The sequence below is a fragment of the Neofelis nebulosa genome, chromosome 7 (genome assembly GCF_028018385.1).
Source record: "Neofelis nebulosa isolate mNeoNeb1 chromosome 7, mNeoNeb1.pri, whole genome shotgun sequence".
In the NCBI taxonomy this organism is placed as follows: Eukaryota; Metazoa; Chordata; class Mammalia; order Carnivora; family Felidae; genus Neofelis; species Neofelis nebulosa.
Window position 1 is genome coordinate 99,479,913 of NC_080788.1, and position 18,132 is coordinate 99,498,044.

Sequence of the window (18,132 nt, forward strand, 5' to 3'; positions counted from 1 at the left end):
GGCTTTAAAGCAATAGAATAAATACTTCACTCAATGCACGTGTCATCTTAGATACAGAGATTTTTTAGCACCTTGCACAGAATTAGGAGCATAAAATATTCTATTAAAATACAAAAGATCAGCAAGGCGTTGATTTCAGTTCTTATCATCCGCGAAAGCACGGTGTCTCTCTGAGAACATAACGTGTATTCTATTTGAACACGACAGTCTTAACAAGATGTGTCTCAACTCACACATGGAGATTTTCGGATGAGGTTATGTACACACATCATCAAAACCAGGGTGGTCAATTAGATAAGAACTGAAAGAACAAAACCCTTCCTTTACCACCACTGAAACCACATGAGGGGTTAAGCCATTACTTCGTAGCCTCCCTGGGAAGGCCGGCGATCCTGTGTGACTAACTCTGCCCTTCCCCGCACCCCCATGCCCTTCCTCTGATATACGCTCAGATTTCACAGATGTGGTCCGAAGCATTCTGAAAATGCTCAGCACAGCTCAGAGTGAAGTATTTATGCTTGCTCTATAATTTCTAGTGATATTTATATCCAGCTTTTAAAAAGTCCCAGCCAAGTCATTGTATTTGGTGGAGCGATTCTCTTACAGGAAGAGTTTAAGCATACACAATTTAGACGGAAAATCACATGCACATTTGAAGGTACCTTTCATCAGGAGAGAGTGTGTCAGCCTGTGAGTATTCAGGAGCGGCCCAGACACCCGAGCTACTTGTTGGCAGCTGACACCCACAGATGCTAGTCAGATAAAGAGGCAATGTAGAACCATCCTTAATTTATTACACATTCTTAAGTTTTACTGGCAGACAACAAGGTACACCGTTAGTGACGATGGGGATGGGGGTGGGGGTGGGGTTGGAAAAGATTAAAAGAAAAACTGACAATGTCAGAAAACAGAACATGACATGTTCCTAGTGTGAGAACAGTCGTGGTCTGGGGATGGAAATGGCAAAGGAGCTCTCACTGCGCGCTGCACTTTTACGGAGGAAAAGAGTAAAGGGACGAAGCAGCCATCTTAAAAAACCTACTGTAATTGACTCCAAAACCCGCCTGTGGATGAGATGGTCTCCCAGTTATGTACCACTAAATATCCCATGCCCTGCAGGGATATGAATAAGGAAGAGAACTAGTGGATTGTGGGCCATTAGGGACCCTGGGAGATTTGGGTTTATTTTACTTATTTTTGCATTGCCAAGAGTTTTTAAAGTTTTCTATTTATATTTTATTATTATAATTGTGAACAAGCTTTAGTATCTTTAGCAGAATGTAAATATATCACAAAGTCAATTTCTAGCGAAATCTAGTCAAGTATACACTCTTCTTTGGAATAAAGAGATTAGCACAAAGGAAAAATGGAGTGTTAACGTTACCTCACACTGCATTTCCCAAACCTTCTATGTGACCAATAAAGAATTAGACTAACTGAACCAATTACAGTGACTCCTTTGACTTACACACTCACATATTCCTCTCCTTAGAGCATGAGCATCATTGTACTTACATGATAAGAAGTGAAGAAAGACAGCAAAAGTAAGGAGGTCCAGAGAGAACATTCATGGTCAACAGTCATTACTGTGTTAAACATTTGAAAACTATGATTTTCCTTATCAACTCAACCAGGCCTTTAAAAGGCCACAGCAACAGTCCACCAAATGGATTTTAAGACACTCTTACACCCCATAATTAAAGAATGTCCAACCCCATCCTTACGCCCAACAGAGACTTAGAAAACTGCAGCCCTGGGGCAAAGTTGATGCATTTTACGAACACATCCAGATGTAACTTAACACATGTCAGGGTTTCACTGTAGAACAATTTTAGTTATGCCAGATAATATGGGGCGTCTGGGTGTCTCAGTCAGTTAAGCTCCCGACTCTTGGTTTCGGCTCAGGTCATGATCTCAGGGTTCCTGAGATGGAGCCCCCCCCCCCCCCCCCACCCATCATGCTCTGCCCAGGCAGGACAGTGCCTGCTTGGGGTTCCCTCCCCCCCCCTCTCTCTCTGCCCTCCCCCTCTTGCATATTCTCTCTCTCAAAATAAATAAATAAACTTAAAAACAGAAATGAAATTGCTTACATCATATAGCTTTCTTTAACATAAGTGTAAGTGACTGCTCCAATCACGTGCTCCAAGGAGGGCTAGGAAATGCCAGTGATACAAACAATATATAAAGGACTGCCAAACTTGCAATGTTTTCTTTCTTTGAACATTTATGATTTTACCCAGATGCCAAGCTTCGGAGTCATTTTTGCTTCTTTCAGTTTTCTATTTCTCCTATTTGACAAAAATAAAAATAGGCTTTCAAGGAAAGAGGACAAGCTGAGCCTGCCTAGAGGTGCCTTGGACCCCATCCTCAGAGAATTTATTATGAAACTCACCAGTCATAGTAAAGTGGCTTTGAAGCAGTCCTACCTGACTTAGTTTAGATGATTCAGGTTTTATTCCATAAACCAAACACATAGTTATGAGTAGGGGACAACAGAGAAATCTTGATTCAATCCCCTAAACACTGCTAGAGGAATATGGAAGCAACTGATAGTCTCTACAGAGCAGATGGGGTGGGAAGGGGAATCTCAATGGGAGTTCAAAAGACAAAAGAAATACCGTTCCTTCCAGTCTTAGAAATCAAACAACAACTGGATGGTCAGATATCACATTCTTTACTCCAGATCTCATCTGTCCCAAGAAGAGACACTCCAGACCTGTGATAATGTCCACCTTCCAGAATCAGGGTGAATCACTGTACACATACATGTACGACTTGTGACCAGAAGGGCTTGCACTTATAATAAAACGAAAATTGAAATACAGTGTCAGTGGGAAGGACCACTCAGGGGATAAGCCAGCTGGAGGCAGGGTAAACCTCTGACACTCACCCATTCTCCCCTCTCTCCACTCCCTCCCTGCCTCAACTCCAGCTGAGGAGTACAGAGCACCCTTTCCTGTGGTCCTCAGACTGACTGCAGCCTTCCTGATGTAGGTCTCCACTTGGAAGGCTCAGCTCTCCCCAGGAGCCAAAGGGCAAAACAATGAGGGCCCAAGAGGAAGCGGAAGGGGTGACAGGAAAGCCTAAACACCATGTATTCCATCAATGCTTTCTTTACAAAAACACAAGCTTGGGACCTGGGATGGAGCGCCTTCCTCGGCACTTACACCGAGAAGTTACAGGAGAGTTGCAAAGACACACTCCAATATCAGGTAGATTCTTATAGCTTCTAATTATTGAACACCTGCCGTGGGCAAAGTATCATGTTGTACCTGTTGAGGAATAAGATGGATATTTGATCGCTTTTTGATTTAAACTTCCCTGTTCCCAAAACTGACCGAGGATACTTACAGGATGAAGAAGAGAGCTCTGCCTTTTTGGTGCTGATATTCTTATTTTAAAATTGCTTGAAAACACCCTTGCTTTCTACTTCCCCTCCTGCCCCATTCTGTTAGGCTGGACAATCGTTCCCACAGACACCGGCACCTTCCAAAGTCAAGAGCCCTCAGCACAGAGTAACGCCAGTCTGAGGCCCTCCATATTACAGTTCTGCTGAGCTCACGGATTCCTGAAACTCATTTAAAAATAAGGAGTCAAAAATGAAGCATGTGCAAATCTCAGGACAAGCACTCCCAAGAAGCTTCCCTGGGAAAGGGCAGTCAGGCAGCTCCCCACTTCCTTGCCTCCTGTGAACACCATTACATGCAGACTGCACAGAGTATGACCCCATACTTGATACTTAGTAAGAGAAAAGGGCAGAGAGAGAATTAAAGGGGAGACCAAGGCCAAGAGAAGGAGAGGGGGGGAGAAAAAGGGAGAGGTAGAGGGAGGGACAGAAGTATGTGCAGATGGGGAAAGGGAGAGGGGGTGGGACAAGATGGGCAGGGATCTAGGGGCCTATGGAGAGACAGAGAGGGGCAGCAGTAGGAACAGATGGGGGAGGGAACTGAGACGTAGAAGCAAAGTATAGTGGGGGTCCAAGGAGGAGGACAGAGGTGAGCTGGAGTGGTGGAAAGAAGACAGGGGTGAAACGGGGGATGTCCCAAGGAGGGAAGGGGAGAAGAGAATCCAAGAGAGAATGAACAACATAAAGACATCAGGAAAGCCCTTAAACATTATCTGCCATTCCTCCTGCCTCCCAAGGTGCTCCCTGCCTCTGTGGGAGGTCATCAGCAAGCAGGGTCACCACCCCACACTTCTGTGCATACACAGCCCTTTCTGGGGCAGCTGCTCACGGGCCACTCGCACGATGCTCCCAGCTACCCCTCCCTCTGCAGTCCCCACACAAGATGCATACATTCATCTAGGCGTTCAGTGAATGCAGTGACCGAATTTTAGGAGCAGTCTCCAGTCAATTCTTACCAATCTGAGTGGAAGTTTCTTGCTGGAACACAGGCACTTCAGGACACAAAGCTAATGGAATGGCTCTGATTAACCTTGCCTGGGAGGAAAGCTCTGAGGCTAAGGTCTGCACCCCACAAGGGTGCCCAGGAATGGTGGATGGGTGTGGCTGGCAACCCCCGGGACTGAGTGGTCTGACTAGATGGTCTGTTCAGCCCTAAAGCAGTTCAAGATCAACAGGAAAAACTCTTTGAGTTGATAATGATGACAGGATTGTTTCCTTAGGCTTCTCCTAGAGATGTCAGCCTGCTGATCCCCATTGGAAGGTCATGCATGCATCTGGAGCCATTTTGGGGAAGAAGGCAGAGATTCACATTTCACTTAAGTGAATCCTCCCCTTTGTTCCAGGTTCAACTCAAAACTTATCTCTATCAAGTAACTGCTTGGCACAACCTTCACGGAACCTTTGCTTCTACGAATTTAGCACAACCTGTACTGTCGATAGCTCCTGACTTAATAATGGTCATGGTCAAATTTTTCTAAAAGCATTTTACGTGTTAGAATCACCTACCCAGCTGGACTGTAATGCTTCCCAGGGCACAAGAGCTTCATGGAAAGAGCCTGGGCTTTGATTCAAACAGACTTGAACTCAAACCCTCAGTTGTTAAAAAGATGAGGAGTACTTAATGTCATGAAGGCTTAGTCTACTTATCTGGAGGAAGAGAAAACAGGGGCTAGGTGGGACAAGGTCACTCTTTTGTCAGGTGGCTCCTGCCCTGGATGAAGACACACCCCAGTGGGTCCCCCCACCCAGACATCTGTGAGCCAGCAGTGGCTGGGGGACCGGTGGGCAGGACCAGTGCAGCCCCCAAACCCGCAGCAAACTTTTCCGACCTCATTTTTTTTGTATTGGGTAAGATTAGTGGCACAAGCATAATGATGTTATCAAATCCGTCATCTCAGAAAGTGGAACCACCTCCATTTCATTCTTGCTCTAACTTTCTCTTCCTTGTCACCTCCTTCCCCTTTATCAATGGGCTGATTGAGATGAGAGGGACACACCAATTTGCTATACTTCGTATCATTTTCATGTCCCTGCTTTGGAAATCTTCTCGGACTCTGGAGTGGAAATAAACTTAAAACATTGGTACAACTCCTTAGTAAACTGTTTTGTTCACGTGAGTATTTTGGTTTTTGCACAACACATGCTTTTTTTAATTAAAGAAAAATTTTTTTAATTTTAATTTCTTTTTGAGAGAGAGAGAGAAAGAGCGTGCACAAGAAGGGGCAGAGAGAGAGGAAGACAGAATCTGAAGCAGGCTCTAGGTTCTGAGCTGTCAGCACAGAGCCCAACACAGGGCTCAAACCCACAAACCGTGAGATTAAGACCTGAGCCGAAGTTGGACGCTTAACCGACTGAGCCACCCAGGTGCCCCAACACATGTATTTTTTTAAAGAATGCCTTCTTACCCTTAGTAAAAACAAAGCACATGCAAAATCATCATAAATACTCTTCGTAAAATCATCACAAGTGTTCTATAGCACACATGAATTGCTATTTGTTCTGTGATTACAGATACAACACAATTTGTCTATACATTATCAAATATTTATGCTTGATATATATTTTTCCACTACTTAATTTTTTCCCACTACTCTAAATGACTATCCTTATAGACACATCTTTGTGCACATACAGAAATATTTCCACAGCATAAAAATCTGAGAGCTGCATTCATTAGCCAAAGGCATTTTCACAGCTTTTGGTGCCCATTCATTGTTTGATATGATTCCAATAAGATCTTATCATTTTGCATGACCACCAGTGGGCCTGAGTGTTTCCAATTCTCTCTTATGAAATGACTCCACTCCTTTCTTGATGGTGGTGATGGTAGTGGTTTTATTTTGCTTTTAAATTTAACCAGAAAAATTTTCTGGTCCTCAGCGTTAGCATCTCACAGACACCAGGGAAACAGGGAACTAAATCCTTAGTTATTTGAGTATTTTGTAACAACCAGAGAAAGGACAACCAAGCACAATGGGTGGGCCACTGGTGCCTATATCTCCTAAAAGCAGGGCCCTCAGCCAGATATCAGTGCAGGGCCCAAGGTCTCTAAAGACAGTTGCAAACACATATCTTTAATCGCTGCAAATTAGGGTCTAGCCCGGGGCCTGGCCAGAAGGCCTGCTTCAGTGCACACTTGCTCAGTGAATGAAAAGTTATCTGTTTATTATATCCATAGCTTCTTCAAAGTGTAAGAAAAATAATGACATTAGGGCAGCTCCTGGAATTAAGAATTTTATTTTTAAAAAAATCACCTGCCCCATAACCACGCATAGTCTTATTTTCTTAACGATTTGGCTTTTCCAGATTCGAGTTTTCCCTTGCCAGTAAACAAAGGGAAGATTTTTACTCTAACCCTATCAGGGAAAGAAAGGGCTTCCTGTATGATGCTAACATCTTCCACTGAACAGAAATCTAATGCACGATGCATCGAACAAGGACAAAATCTCCGGAGAGCAGATCCAGACAGTATGCCGATGCCGTATAGCTTAGAGCCTGTGCCAGCATTTCCATCACAAAAATCCTATAATCCAAAGCCACAGCAAATTGAATAAGTAACTAATAATTAGGTTTTTGCCCCTCTCTTATTCCAGGAAAATAATTTAAAAATTAAATTGTACATGTAGATAGGAAGGGATTATGTCACTGGTGATGTTAATCAGTTAGGAATTTACAAACAATTCCCTATATCCCCAATCCATTTTTCTGTCCTTATCTGAATAGCAGCAGTTTTCACTGTGGTGGTGGTGGTGTACTTAGGGGGAAAAAAAAGCTTTTTCCTAAGAGTCTTAGAATCATAAATTATCAGAGGAAAAAGATGCTACAAATCATCTAATTTGAAAAATCACGCTAATTTTTAAAAAAAAGAAACTGTATCTCAGAGACGTTATAAATGGCAGATCTCAAGTCTATGGAAATAATGACTTAATTCCATCTCCCCTCAAATTCTAAGATAGCTTCGTTTTTATTTATATATAACTGCCTTTTATTAGAGGAATATGAAGGTATGAAATCCACTGGGCATTTGCCCTTAGCAAGCAGAACCTTGTAATGTCGATTTATGTTAGGTAAAATCTGACAGAAAAGCAAAGCTAGCCTTTTCCATAAATTTAGATGTCATTTAGATATTCAGAGACAACACGACTCCATCTTGGAGCTGAACGGAGTTTAAGTATTTTCCAGTACAACTTCTTTCCCACATGAGGTGACGAAAGACCCCAAAGGTTGTGACATATAAAGCCAACCAATTAGAAAAGCAGAGCCAGTATTTTATCATTGCTGGCTCAGGGGCCTTTCCACCATATCAAGCTGGATTTTCTATGGGATAGTCTGGTACAGCATCTGGTATAACTTATAAAATCTTAGGTATTATAAAATTTCCACTCATGACCCATTCTGTTTCAAAGGCTGTGCACTGTGGCCCTATTCTTTCGGTCACCTTCCACAGTTTAAGAGTAATCTTTTCTCTCAAAGTCTAGTTGGTCCATCGATTTCAAAAGACAAAACAAAAATAGCACAGGTCTGGCCCTTATCGTAAGAAATGTACAAGTACTGAAAAGCCAAATAATGCTGCAGACACAGGCATTTCTGTCACTAATGATCAGGTGAAACCTGTTTTTTTTTTTCCTCCCCTTCTTGCTGACTCTGGCCACTTATCAGAATCTTTTTGGCCATACTGCACTGACTGAGGACTGGGTTTACCCCCAGCTCATCCAACTGGGGGTTAACATGCTTCCTAGATTGGGGGAGTCCCTTGGTGAGCCCCTCAGCATCCTCCTGGGCCACCATCTGTGAGACTTCAGTTAAGCAATGTGCCTCTTTGGGCCTCCAGGTGCTCACGATAAGCTGTCAGTGTTTTCTCCAGCCCTACAATCATACGGTCTATGATTTAGGTGATAGTTATTTTCATAAAGGGGAAGGTGGGGGTGAACTGAGACGGCCTCTTGATACTGCATTTGAGTCCGGAACCTTCTTTCTCTCTCACCAGCCAAGCCAGTCTGCCTGTGGGGGTTGAATCACATTTTAGAGTGGGTGGGAACACGTTTCAGTGCAAAGAACTGTATGATCCCCGAGAACAACTGGAAAGGCCGGAGAGAGAGACGGGCAAAAGACAGAAAAAGCAGAGATGTCAGGAACAAAGCAGGGAATGTGGGAGGAAGCGCTGACTCACTGCCTCCTCTGAGATAAAATGCCCTTTTAGGCGCTGGCTCAATCCTAGATTTTATCCCACCAGGCCAAACATTAGGGAGGTCCCGTAAATGCTGGATACGTTGCTATCGATAAGTACTCTGCCACTCCATCACACCAATCTGGGGCAGCTTTGTAACGAGGGTTTGCTACAGCCTACCCGAAGCATGTGGCACACAGCAAAACCATCGAGATCCCTTCTGGGTGCTGTCCTGCAAGACCCGTCCAAATTATGGTCTTGACCTGCACGGCAGCGGGGCACACACATAACTCTGAAACCAGCGTCTGGAGCTAGCTTCATCAATGTTACTTCCCAGCTACTGGCAAACTAGGCCAGCCTTTGTCCGCCTCCTCATCCTATTATTTAGATCCCAGCACCGAACAACTCTAGGCGGTACCCTTCACATCTGGGGTCACCGTAAGTCTGTGCATTTATTATGACAATCTTCTGGCGGGTGACCATGCAGGTTTTGAAGAAAGGGCAGCCAAGAGGTCATGCGGACTAGTGTCAGAGTTGCCCATTCCAAACCGACATAAAAGCACATGACCAGCACCCAGAGGAACCACAAACTTAATGTTTATGTTACCGAGTTTATGTTACGGAGGCTCTTACTAACTAAAATGTGGAGATGTCACCAAAGCTCTATTCTGGGTCCCAAGATCTTGCGCTATTGTTATCAAGATGACAGACAACCTCATGGGGCGCCTGGGTGGCTCAGTCGGTTGGGCATCCGACTTCGGCGCAGGTCATGATCTCACGGTTTGTGAGTTCAAGCCCCGCGTCGGGCTCTGTGCTGACAGCTCGGAGCCTGGAGCCTGCTTTGGATTCTGTGTCTCCTTCTCTCTCTGCCCCTCCCCAACTTGTGCTCTGTGTCTCTATGTCTCTCAAAAAATAAATAAATGTTAAAAAAAAAAAAATGACCAACAACTTCAAATAAATAAAAATACCAATAAAATGTGACACCTCGTAAGAACAAAAGCCCATGTTCCAGCAGTGGTCATCTACTGAAATTCTATTAGTAGTCTGGAAAATCTCCAGAAGGCAATAACCTCCCCCACAGGCTCACTGTAGGCTTCTAGAGAGCTCTGGCAAGCCTCAGAGTTGACGATAACCTTCCTTGGGGTGGTACTATACGCAGAAAGGGGATGTTCGATCCAGAACCCAAAACACTGCTAAACATAATGGTCACAGATATGACACAAATCTTGAGCATTCCAGAAGGTATGATGGAGAACTAGATCACCAGTGAAGATAAGAAATGAGTTCCCATCTGTGCTTTATCTAAATAGGTCACATTGAATGACTCCTTGTAGTGACAAAATGTTAATGATTTTTCCTCAGTCTCAAAAACTGGACTATATTTCTATGTTATCTTTTTTAAAATCAGGTTTTTAAAAATCTAGGTGTAATTCACATAGAGTAAATTTCCTTTTAGTGCACAATTCTGTGGGTTGGAAAAACTCATAAAATCTGTAACCACCACCATAATCAAGATGTGAGACAATTTCATCACCCCAAAAATCCCCTCATGCTTATTTACAGCAACCCCTACTTCTAGCCTGACAACCAATATTTGATAAAACTGGACTGTACCATAATACAAATATCAGCACTGCTTAGACTTTCCTTTAAATATTTACCATATTTCACCGACCCAAAACAGACAGACTGACAGGCAGGCAGGCAGGCAGGCACGCACACACACACACCCTAGATTTGAACACTATGACAGTAGGATATGTCTTACAATCAATGGCATTTTGCTATTTTAACTGGTAAAAACTTTTTCTTTTCAGATATACATAAAATGATGTCTTATAATCTACAGTGCTTTTTAAAAAACTAAGTGAAGTGTAATAGTAAGTTCTTTATTTTTCAACATTCATTCAATACTTACTATGTGTGAAGCCTTCTACTAGACACTGGAAACAGAAAAATGAAAACGTGGTCCTCAAAACTATCACTTGAGATATATATTATCAATTATAATATACGATAATGTCTGTAGCAAAAGGTTATCTACCTACTAAGTAAAATTATCTCTAAATTAGACACTCTTCTTCTTTCAGGCAAAATTCTCCCCCAATTCAGATCCTTCCACGGACACAGGAAATAAGGATGAAGGTAGAACCATTCGGCTTCACTCTGCCCATTCTAGGAATGAGTTATTGCCACGCCATGTGACATATTGCCTAGGAACAATCCAATTATTTCTTCCATAATACACTGTTGTGGTAGGGAAGCCTCATTTCAGTGTTCAACAGCTGCAAGGCTTTTAGGATAATATCAGAAGACAAGTCACTCAAAATAACTCAATCTCCAAGAGGCAGATGCCCCAAATCTTTCATAGACATGCTTCAAAGTCCCCAAATTCTTCCCTGGGCAATTTTTAAAGGGGAGTATAGAGAAGAAAAGTTAGTGAGTGCCCTTACCTGATTCTTGAAAGTGTTCTTCATTTGACAGAGTTCTAGACAAGATAAGTATTAATGCTTCTTTAAATTGGTCAAAATGCACCTAAAAATAAACAATTAAAAATGAGTTCAAAAGAGTTTCCACAGCCTTAAGGACGCAAATCCATCTTCAAGGTACCAGAACCGTTTGTTAGCATCCTGACAGCCTTGAAGTGAGTCACAAACAGCTTTTGTTCTCTTTTCTTCATTTCTCTGAAGCACTGAAGGGAAAAGTGGGCTGATCATTTCTGACACCCCCGTGTCGTAAACCCTAACATCAACATCAATATTTATTCAACCCCGAGGGGGAAAGCTAGATAGCAAAACCCTCTTTTTACACTCAGAAAAAGATACGTTTTGAACTCAACTCCTTTTATTTTTCTGAACAAGACCACAACAGAAAGATGTTAGGTTAGACATTAGGAAAAACTTCCCAAGTAAATGATCCATTGTAACAATGCCCCAAAGATGCTTTCATCCCTGAAGACATTCTAGAAGAGGGTGAGCTATCATCTGAGGGTGACTTGAATACAGTCTTGCCTGAGGCAGGTATATAATATTTATCTCCCAAGGCCCCTGTGACTCCATAAACAAATAGAAATCAATAGCAAACACAAAGAATAAAAGAACCTTGGGAAGCTTTGTCTTGAATTCTTAAAAATACAATTACCTTGATAGAAAGATGAAAGAACATGAGTTTTATTTAAGTAAATATTCAGTTAGAATTGGGGAAATACTTTGGTTAAAGGGGTAAAACAGTTTTCTTGATGGCCAAGTGTATTCTTCCATAATTTAAATTTATGTGACCTCACCGTGGGGTAGAAGGGAAAGATGGTATTCCTTCTCACGGTAATTCTAGTTCGATGATGTGGCACCTATTAACACAGAAGCCTATACATAAATTCAAAGTTGGTAAATTTGTAATTTGTGCCGCTAAGGGTCTCTTTGGACACCGTTACAAAACGTTGTCTAGAAGTTTAAATATGAGTGACAGATAAAAACCACTTGGCGAATTATACTGGGAAAAGTAGCAAACCTCATTAGTTATCTAAACAATGTTGGAAAAAAATCCTATGTCTTATCTATGCAATTTACCATACTGTCCCACAGTAGGTGTGATTTTTCTACCACAACCATTTTGATCACTCCAAATTACTTTCCAAAATCATCTCCCTTTAGATGGTATAGACTAAAAATCAGTATACCCTATGGAGCCAGAGCAGAAATCCGCCAAGGGAGGCAGGACATCTGCTAGAGAGCCAGGGCTGTGCAATCAATGAAAAGGTGAAGACACTGCAGAAATGTAAGCGATACTAATTAGGGTTCACAGCAGACAAATCACTGCACAGCCTGCAGGAGGAGAAAGGGCCAGGTCCTGCTGCTGTCCCAAAGTCAGAGTACGGGCTTCAGGCACTGTGGCATCCTGGGTCCCGTTCCCAGGGGCAAGGCCATCTTCCCAAGCAGCCAGTTCAAAACCACACAGACCCAAGGGCTCTCCTGCCCATGGACATTGGCCAGGCATTTACTACTTCCTACTGGAACCATTCCTTCCTCACAGGGGGGCGGGGGGCAGGAGGAGGGTTAGGGGTACAGGCTCTGTGCTGGAGCCAGCTGCATCCAGGTTCTGACCCTGCCTCAGCCACTTACTGCCTGCTGTGAGCTGGCTAAATTACTATACTTCTCTGAGCTTTAGTTTGTTCATGTAGAAAAATGGGGATCTCTAACAACTAAAGTTTAGGACTCATTCAGCAAATATTTATTGAGCAGCTGCTATGGGCCAGGCAATGTCCTAAGCCCTGCTGACAGAGCAGTGAACAAGAGTGACAGAGATCTTGCCGCCTGGAGTGCATGTTCTCAGGAAATGTCACAGGGGGTCCAGGCAGCCATTGTGTGAAAAGCATTGCATGCCTTTTATGTTATTTATAGTAACACCTCCCTCACAGAGGCATTAGGAAATCAAAATGAGAGTTACATAAGGGGTCTAGAACTTCCAGGGTAACTTATCAACTGCTCGGTAAGTGGTAGTTAATACTCTAATAGCTATATGGGGTGACTGTTTCCCCTGCTTTACAGAGAAATGGCTACATTTTCAAGCAAAGCAACTGGCCCTGAAAGTGACCGTGACAGCCAAGTGGCAGTGGCGGAGGTGACGGCAGGGATCTTGCCTCCCTGCCAGGATCTGGGCAGTTGCCCAACATCAGAGAAGCCGATCCAATTTGCTGTGCTTAGGGACCTCAGCTTGGGGTTTCTCCTCTCTTAGGACAGTGATGGGAATGACCTGAATGAAACCTTGGCCTCTCCTTGACACAGTTATGAGTTGAACAGAAAAGGGAAGTGCTTGCCTTGAGAACTTCAAGTCCTATCTACTTCACCTCTGGGTCTCTGCTGGGTCTGGGCTTTGAGAGAGGTTATTGGATCTTGTCCCTACATAGTTCAATTCAGGGAGTATTGGCCATGAAGGTCACCATGAGTCTATGTACCTCAATTTCTCACCCTGAGAAGTGACCAAGATACCTACAATCTGGACGTTGATTCTCATCAACTTCCAAGACTTTGTTACACCATATTTAAGGGATAGTCAGCTTCATACAAACAAACCGACCTTTGAGACAGTAAAACCTCATTTATACGGAGATGGCTGATCAGACAATCAAGCGGCAGACAACTGGAAAACAAAGAAGCGATGTCCAAAGCTGAGGAAGGCATGGAAAAGCCCACACACTCTGCTCACAGAAAATGCCACAGAACCAGCTCCGGAGCTATTTATTCTCACTCAACCTGATTTATTATAAGCTTATTTACCTGCTTCCCAGACCACTATAGATTAGAAGCAGCAAATAAGACACAGGAGGGGCGCCTGGGTGGCGCAGTCGGTTGAGCGTCCGACTTCAGCCAGGTCACGATCTCGCGGTCCGTGAGTTCGAGCCCCGCGTCGGGCTCTGGGCTGACGGCTCGGAGCCTGGAGCCTGCTTCCGATTCTGTGTCTCCCTCTCTCTCTGCCCCTCCCCCGTTCATGCTCTGTCTCTCTCTGTCTCAAAAATAAATAAACGTTAAAAAAAAAAAAATTTTTAAAAAGACACAGGAGCGCTCTGAGGTGAAGTACTAAGAGAAGTAACTACTGACACCTTGGGATTGAGTAAAGACGTTAACTATCTTTCCTCAGACAAAAATACAGTTTTTAAACTTAAAAAACCTTGTCTTAAAAACTCTACCAACTGTTAGAGAAGACATGCACTAAAAAACCTAATAGGCTGGGGTTATTTATTTAGTGTTGAGACAAATATCTATGTGCCACAAAACAAAGGCTGAGAGTATTGCTCTTATAATGTAGACAAATAACTGATAGACCAAGAAGATTTTAAATGATCAAGAATAATCGTATGCTGGGGCACCTGGGTGGCTCAGTCGGCTGGGCATCCGACTTCGGCTCAGGTCATGATCTCGCAGTTTGTGGTTTCAAGCCCCACGCTGGGCTCTGTGCTGACAGCTCGGAGCCTGGAGCCTGCTTCGGATTCTGTGCCTCCCTCTCTCTCTGCCTTTCCCCTGCTCATGCTCTGTCTCTCTCTCTCTCTCTCAAAAATAAATAAACTTAAAAAAAAAAAAAAAGAATAATCTTATGCTGTTTAATATCCTCTTTGACAGGGCAAAACTTTAACAAAATGTTTGCAATCCCCAAAGGTTATGTAAGACTGCTACTAAATGGGGTAAGAGATGCTGTTATCAGAAAATTGCATTAATGTGGATCCTGGATAACACTAGATGAGTGGGTGTATTATTGCAGGTTCCTTCTTTCCTGGGCATTTGGTCATTTGGATCTCACAACATCCACATGAGCCAGGTAAGGCAGGCATCTCCCCTTGGAATTGAGGAGGCAGAGCACAAAAAAGGCATGGGCCTTGCTGGTGGCCTCAAGTCTTGAAGTTTTGGGGTTGCCTGGTGAACTCAGGACTTCTGACTGGACTCATCAAAGCCTGGCAGCCCTCCTGCCCTAGACCTGCTTCACTCTCTGACCTCTCAGGGAAATCCCTAAACTGCCCCACATCAAATCCTCAACTTTACACAAAGCCAGTGTAAAACAGTACACTGGGGCTCCAGGGGGTGAAAGGTCAGGAGGAGAATCTTGAGTGTGCGAGGGGAGAAGAGGAAAGAAGAGAGGAAAGTTGATTAGCACTTACAAGACAGAAGCTGGTGAGTGCTGTGAGAGACACAAAGACAAGCTGGAGAGACCATTTTTATGACATTTGGCTTCTCTGAGATATTCACAGGCAGAGCTTAACAGTTTCCAAAACAGACCTACTGAATCAGCCATTTTTTTTTTTTTTAAAGAAAAAGGGGCTATAAAAGACTAAACTTGATGAACTCAGAGGTTCTTCATAATCTAACAGTGTCTATCTGATGGACCTCTTCCACACACACACACACACACACACACACCCAGAAATCCAAAAACAAAAACGTGGCAAGCTGATCAAAACAATTGGAGCAGCCTTAAGTCTTAAACGGATCTTATTTTCCCTCCTGCCAGGGCATAGAGACACTGGACCCTCCACTTTAAATAACAGTAAATTCCACATCTTCCAAGAAGACAGTTCTCTAATAGAGGCAGGTGACTGCTATTTTCTGACAATGCTCATGAATACTGATATGGTGGAAAAGCCCCTTAGGGCACATCCCAGAACCAAAACGTTAATAAATGCCCTCTATTGTAAAGAAATGTGCATCAGCGGGCTCACTAAGTTCAGTAACTGGAATTTGTAAGTACCATTTTTCTCCTCCAAGGGAGCTTTACTATTGCATTACGTTAAAAGTTAGAAATCGTCACAAATATACAATGCAATTAAACCTCACACAGTAACAAGCCTCCAAGCCATGCTTCCCCTGGTTGGCACCCCCTCATTTGACTAATAATTGCTGCCATTCATTTTACAAGCATTCCTATATCTTGTATGCCTCAAAGGACAGTTTGCAGCAATGGGAAAATTACATGACAGACTAAAAACACACATGACATTTACACTAAATTAATGACAAGACTAGTCAAATCTGATTTTTTTTGTCATGTGTCACCAGCACATAATAGAAATTCACCTCATCATTTTTCCTCTCCAAATTTCATACAAATGCTTTTTTAGAAACATAATTTGCCTTTCCGACAAAAATAAAGCAAGTATCACATAAGAAAAAAACGTTACTTCAAACCGCACACACAAAAAAACGGCAACAGGAAGTAGAATAAGGAACCTAACGTTGCATAAAATCATCTTACACAATCATGGAGATCAAATACATACAGTTTCCACATGTATGCAGTACAAACAGACCCAGGATGAGAAACTCAAGCCAAGTGTTGAACCAAGTGATCTTATTAAACGAGACAAAGGCCCGTGTAACTATCATCACACAGAGGAGGTTCGTATCTAGCAATACAAAGGGAAACTGATGAAAGAACACTCAAAACATTAAATGCTAGCTGAATCGGGTAGAGAAATATGGACTCTTCAGAAGGACACAGTGCAGGAAAATGATGTTTACAGCATTATGCAAAAGAGAAATGATACAAAGAGATGTCGTTTCATTAAAAAAAAAATAGTTGTGAAATGTTTTATTCTAGTAAAGCATTCAGATGATTTTGGTCATTTACTATAGATAATGTGGACAGGGGCAATGTGGAGAAGGGCAAGCCCATTGCCCATCGTAAAAGGCAAGTCCACGGGACACCTGGGTGGCTCAGTTGGGTAAGCGTCCAACTCTTGATATTGGCTCAGGACATCATCTTGCAGTTTGTGGGTTTGAGCCCCACATCCGGGGCTTGGGATTCTTTCTCTCTGCACCTTCCCCACTCACTCTCTCTCTCTCTCTCAAAATAAATAAACTTAAAATTTTTTTAATAAAAAAAAAGACAAGTCCAAACCTAAAGCAACTGTATGAAGTCATACTCCAAGACTGACCCAAGGGGCCCCACCTACAGATGGAGATGGATGCAACCACCGCCACACAAAAGAAGTTTCTAGCAAATCCATTCTCCACTCCTAGCCATATAGGGCTAGAAAGGGGCAAGAATCAGTACTTGAATCCAGGTCTGACTTCAAAGACTGTGCTCTAATATTATACTGTCTTGATGGTAGTAGTGGTGATGAGAGGGGCGTGGAGAATGAGATTCATTCTTGCATATCTGGAATCCAAGGAGGCTGTGAAAACGTGTGTTCAAATTCAGGGATGGGGAAATCTGGGTTCCTATCGTGCTGCTGCTTCCACTGAGTTGCCTGACCTTGGATGGGTCAATGTACTCTTCCAAGTTCTCTTTCTAAGGTTTCTTTGTCATACAGGTCAACACTGAAGTCTAAAATCTGTGATGGACACAAAAGAACGGTAAGTCCCCTCTGTCCAGAAAAGACGTTACTCATAAGAGTATCAGTGGAATACTGCAGAAATCGGATCAGCCTTCTGGACCATACTTTCTCCAGAGAAAGAGACAGTCATTACTGAAATAAAGCAGGTAGAAGAGAACAGTCTTTCAGCACTTTTTCCCCCCACCTCTGAATCTCTGAACCCAGCCAAAGATCTTCCCATCAGACTAAATACCTCTGAGAGGTTCAAGGTTCACAGCACGTAAAACCAAAGTTAATTTTGCAATAAGTCTGACAACAAAGTATTAATACAGAAGTAAATCTTGCAGCCTCTTAATCAGATTCTCTTCTTGTCCAAAAATGGGAACCACAGACCCTTAGGAGTTCAAGTCAACCTTAACAGAGATGGTTGTAAAAGAAGGGAGTGATGGTCTACACAGGGTCATAAGACAAAATGGGAATCAGAAAATATCCCTCACCATTTCAGGTTAAACTATGGTGGCTAAACAGTAAGATACAGCAAAGGTCCAGACATTTAATAAGAGAGGCAATGAGAAATGTTTCCACCATTTCCTCCAATGCATTCAAAAAGCCTCAGATCAATATGAAACAGGAGGATGAACACCAGGTAGTTATAAATAGATACTATTTGATGATCAAGTGTAATTTTGCACACAGAGAACAAGTCCAAATAATCACTGCCAGAAAGTACTTCTGTATTTCTGATTTACTTTTCAAATG

The 18,132-nt window shown here is 42.9% G+C and overlaps 1 protein-coding gene across 13 annotated transcripts in view; it reads right to left on the reverse strand.

Moving 5' to 3' along the window:
* The window catches only part of NIN (ninein), a 102,138-nt gene that overhangs the window by 70,261 nt on the left and 13,745 nt on the right, over positions 1 to 18,132 (reverse strand). For 8 of the 13 annotated variants that reach the window (XM_058739002.1, XM_058738996.1, XM_058738998.1 and 5 more), the window contains 2 exons: positions 11,027 to 11,108; positions 663 to 752 (listed from right to left, as the gene is read on the reverse strand). In XM_058739002.1, the coding sequence (XP_058594985.1) occupies positions 663 to 752; positions 11,027 to 11,108 (172 nt within the window). The remainder of the gene's footprint in view (positions 1 to 662; positions 753 to 11,026; positions 11,109 to 18,132) is intronic. The other 5 variants (XM_058739004.1, XM_058739003.1, XM_058739009.1 and 2 more) reach the window with 1 other exon arrangement.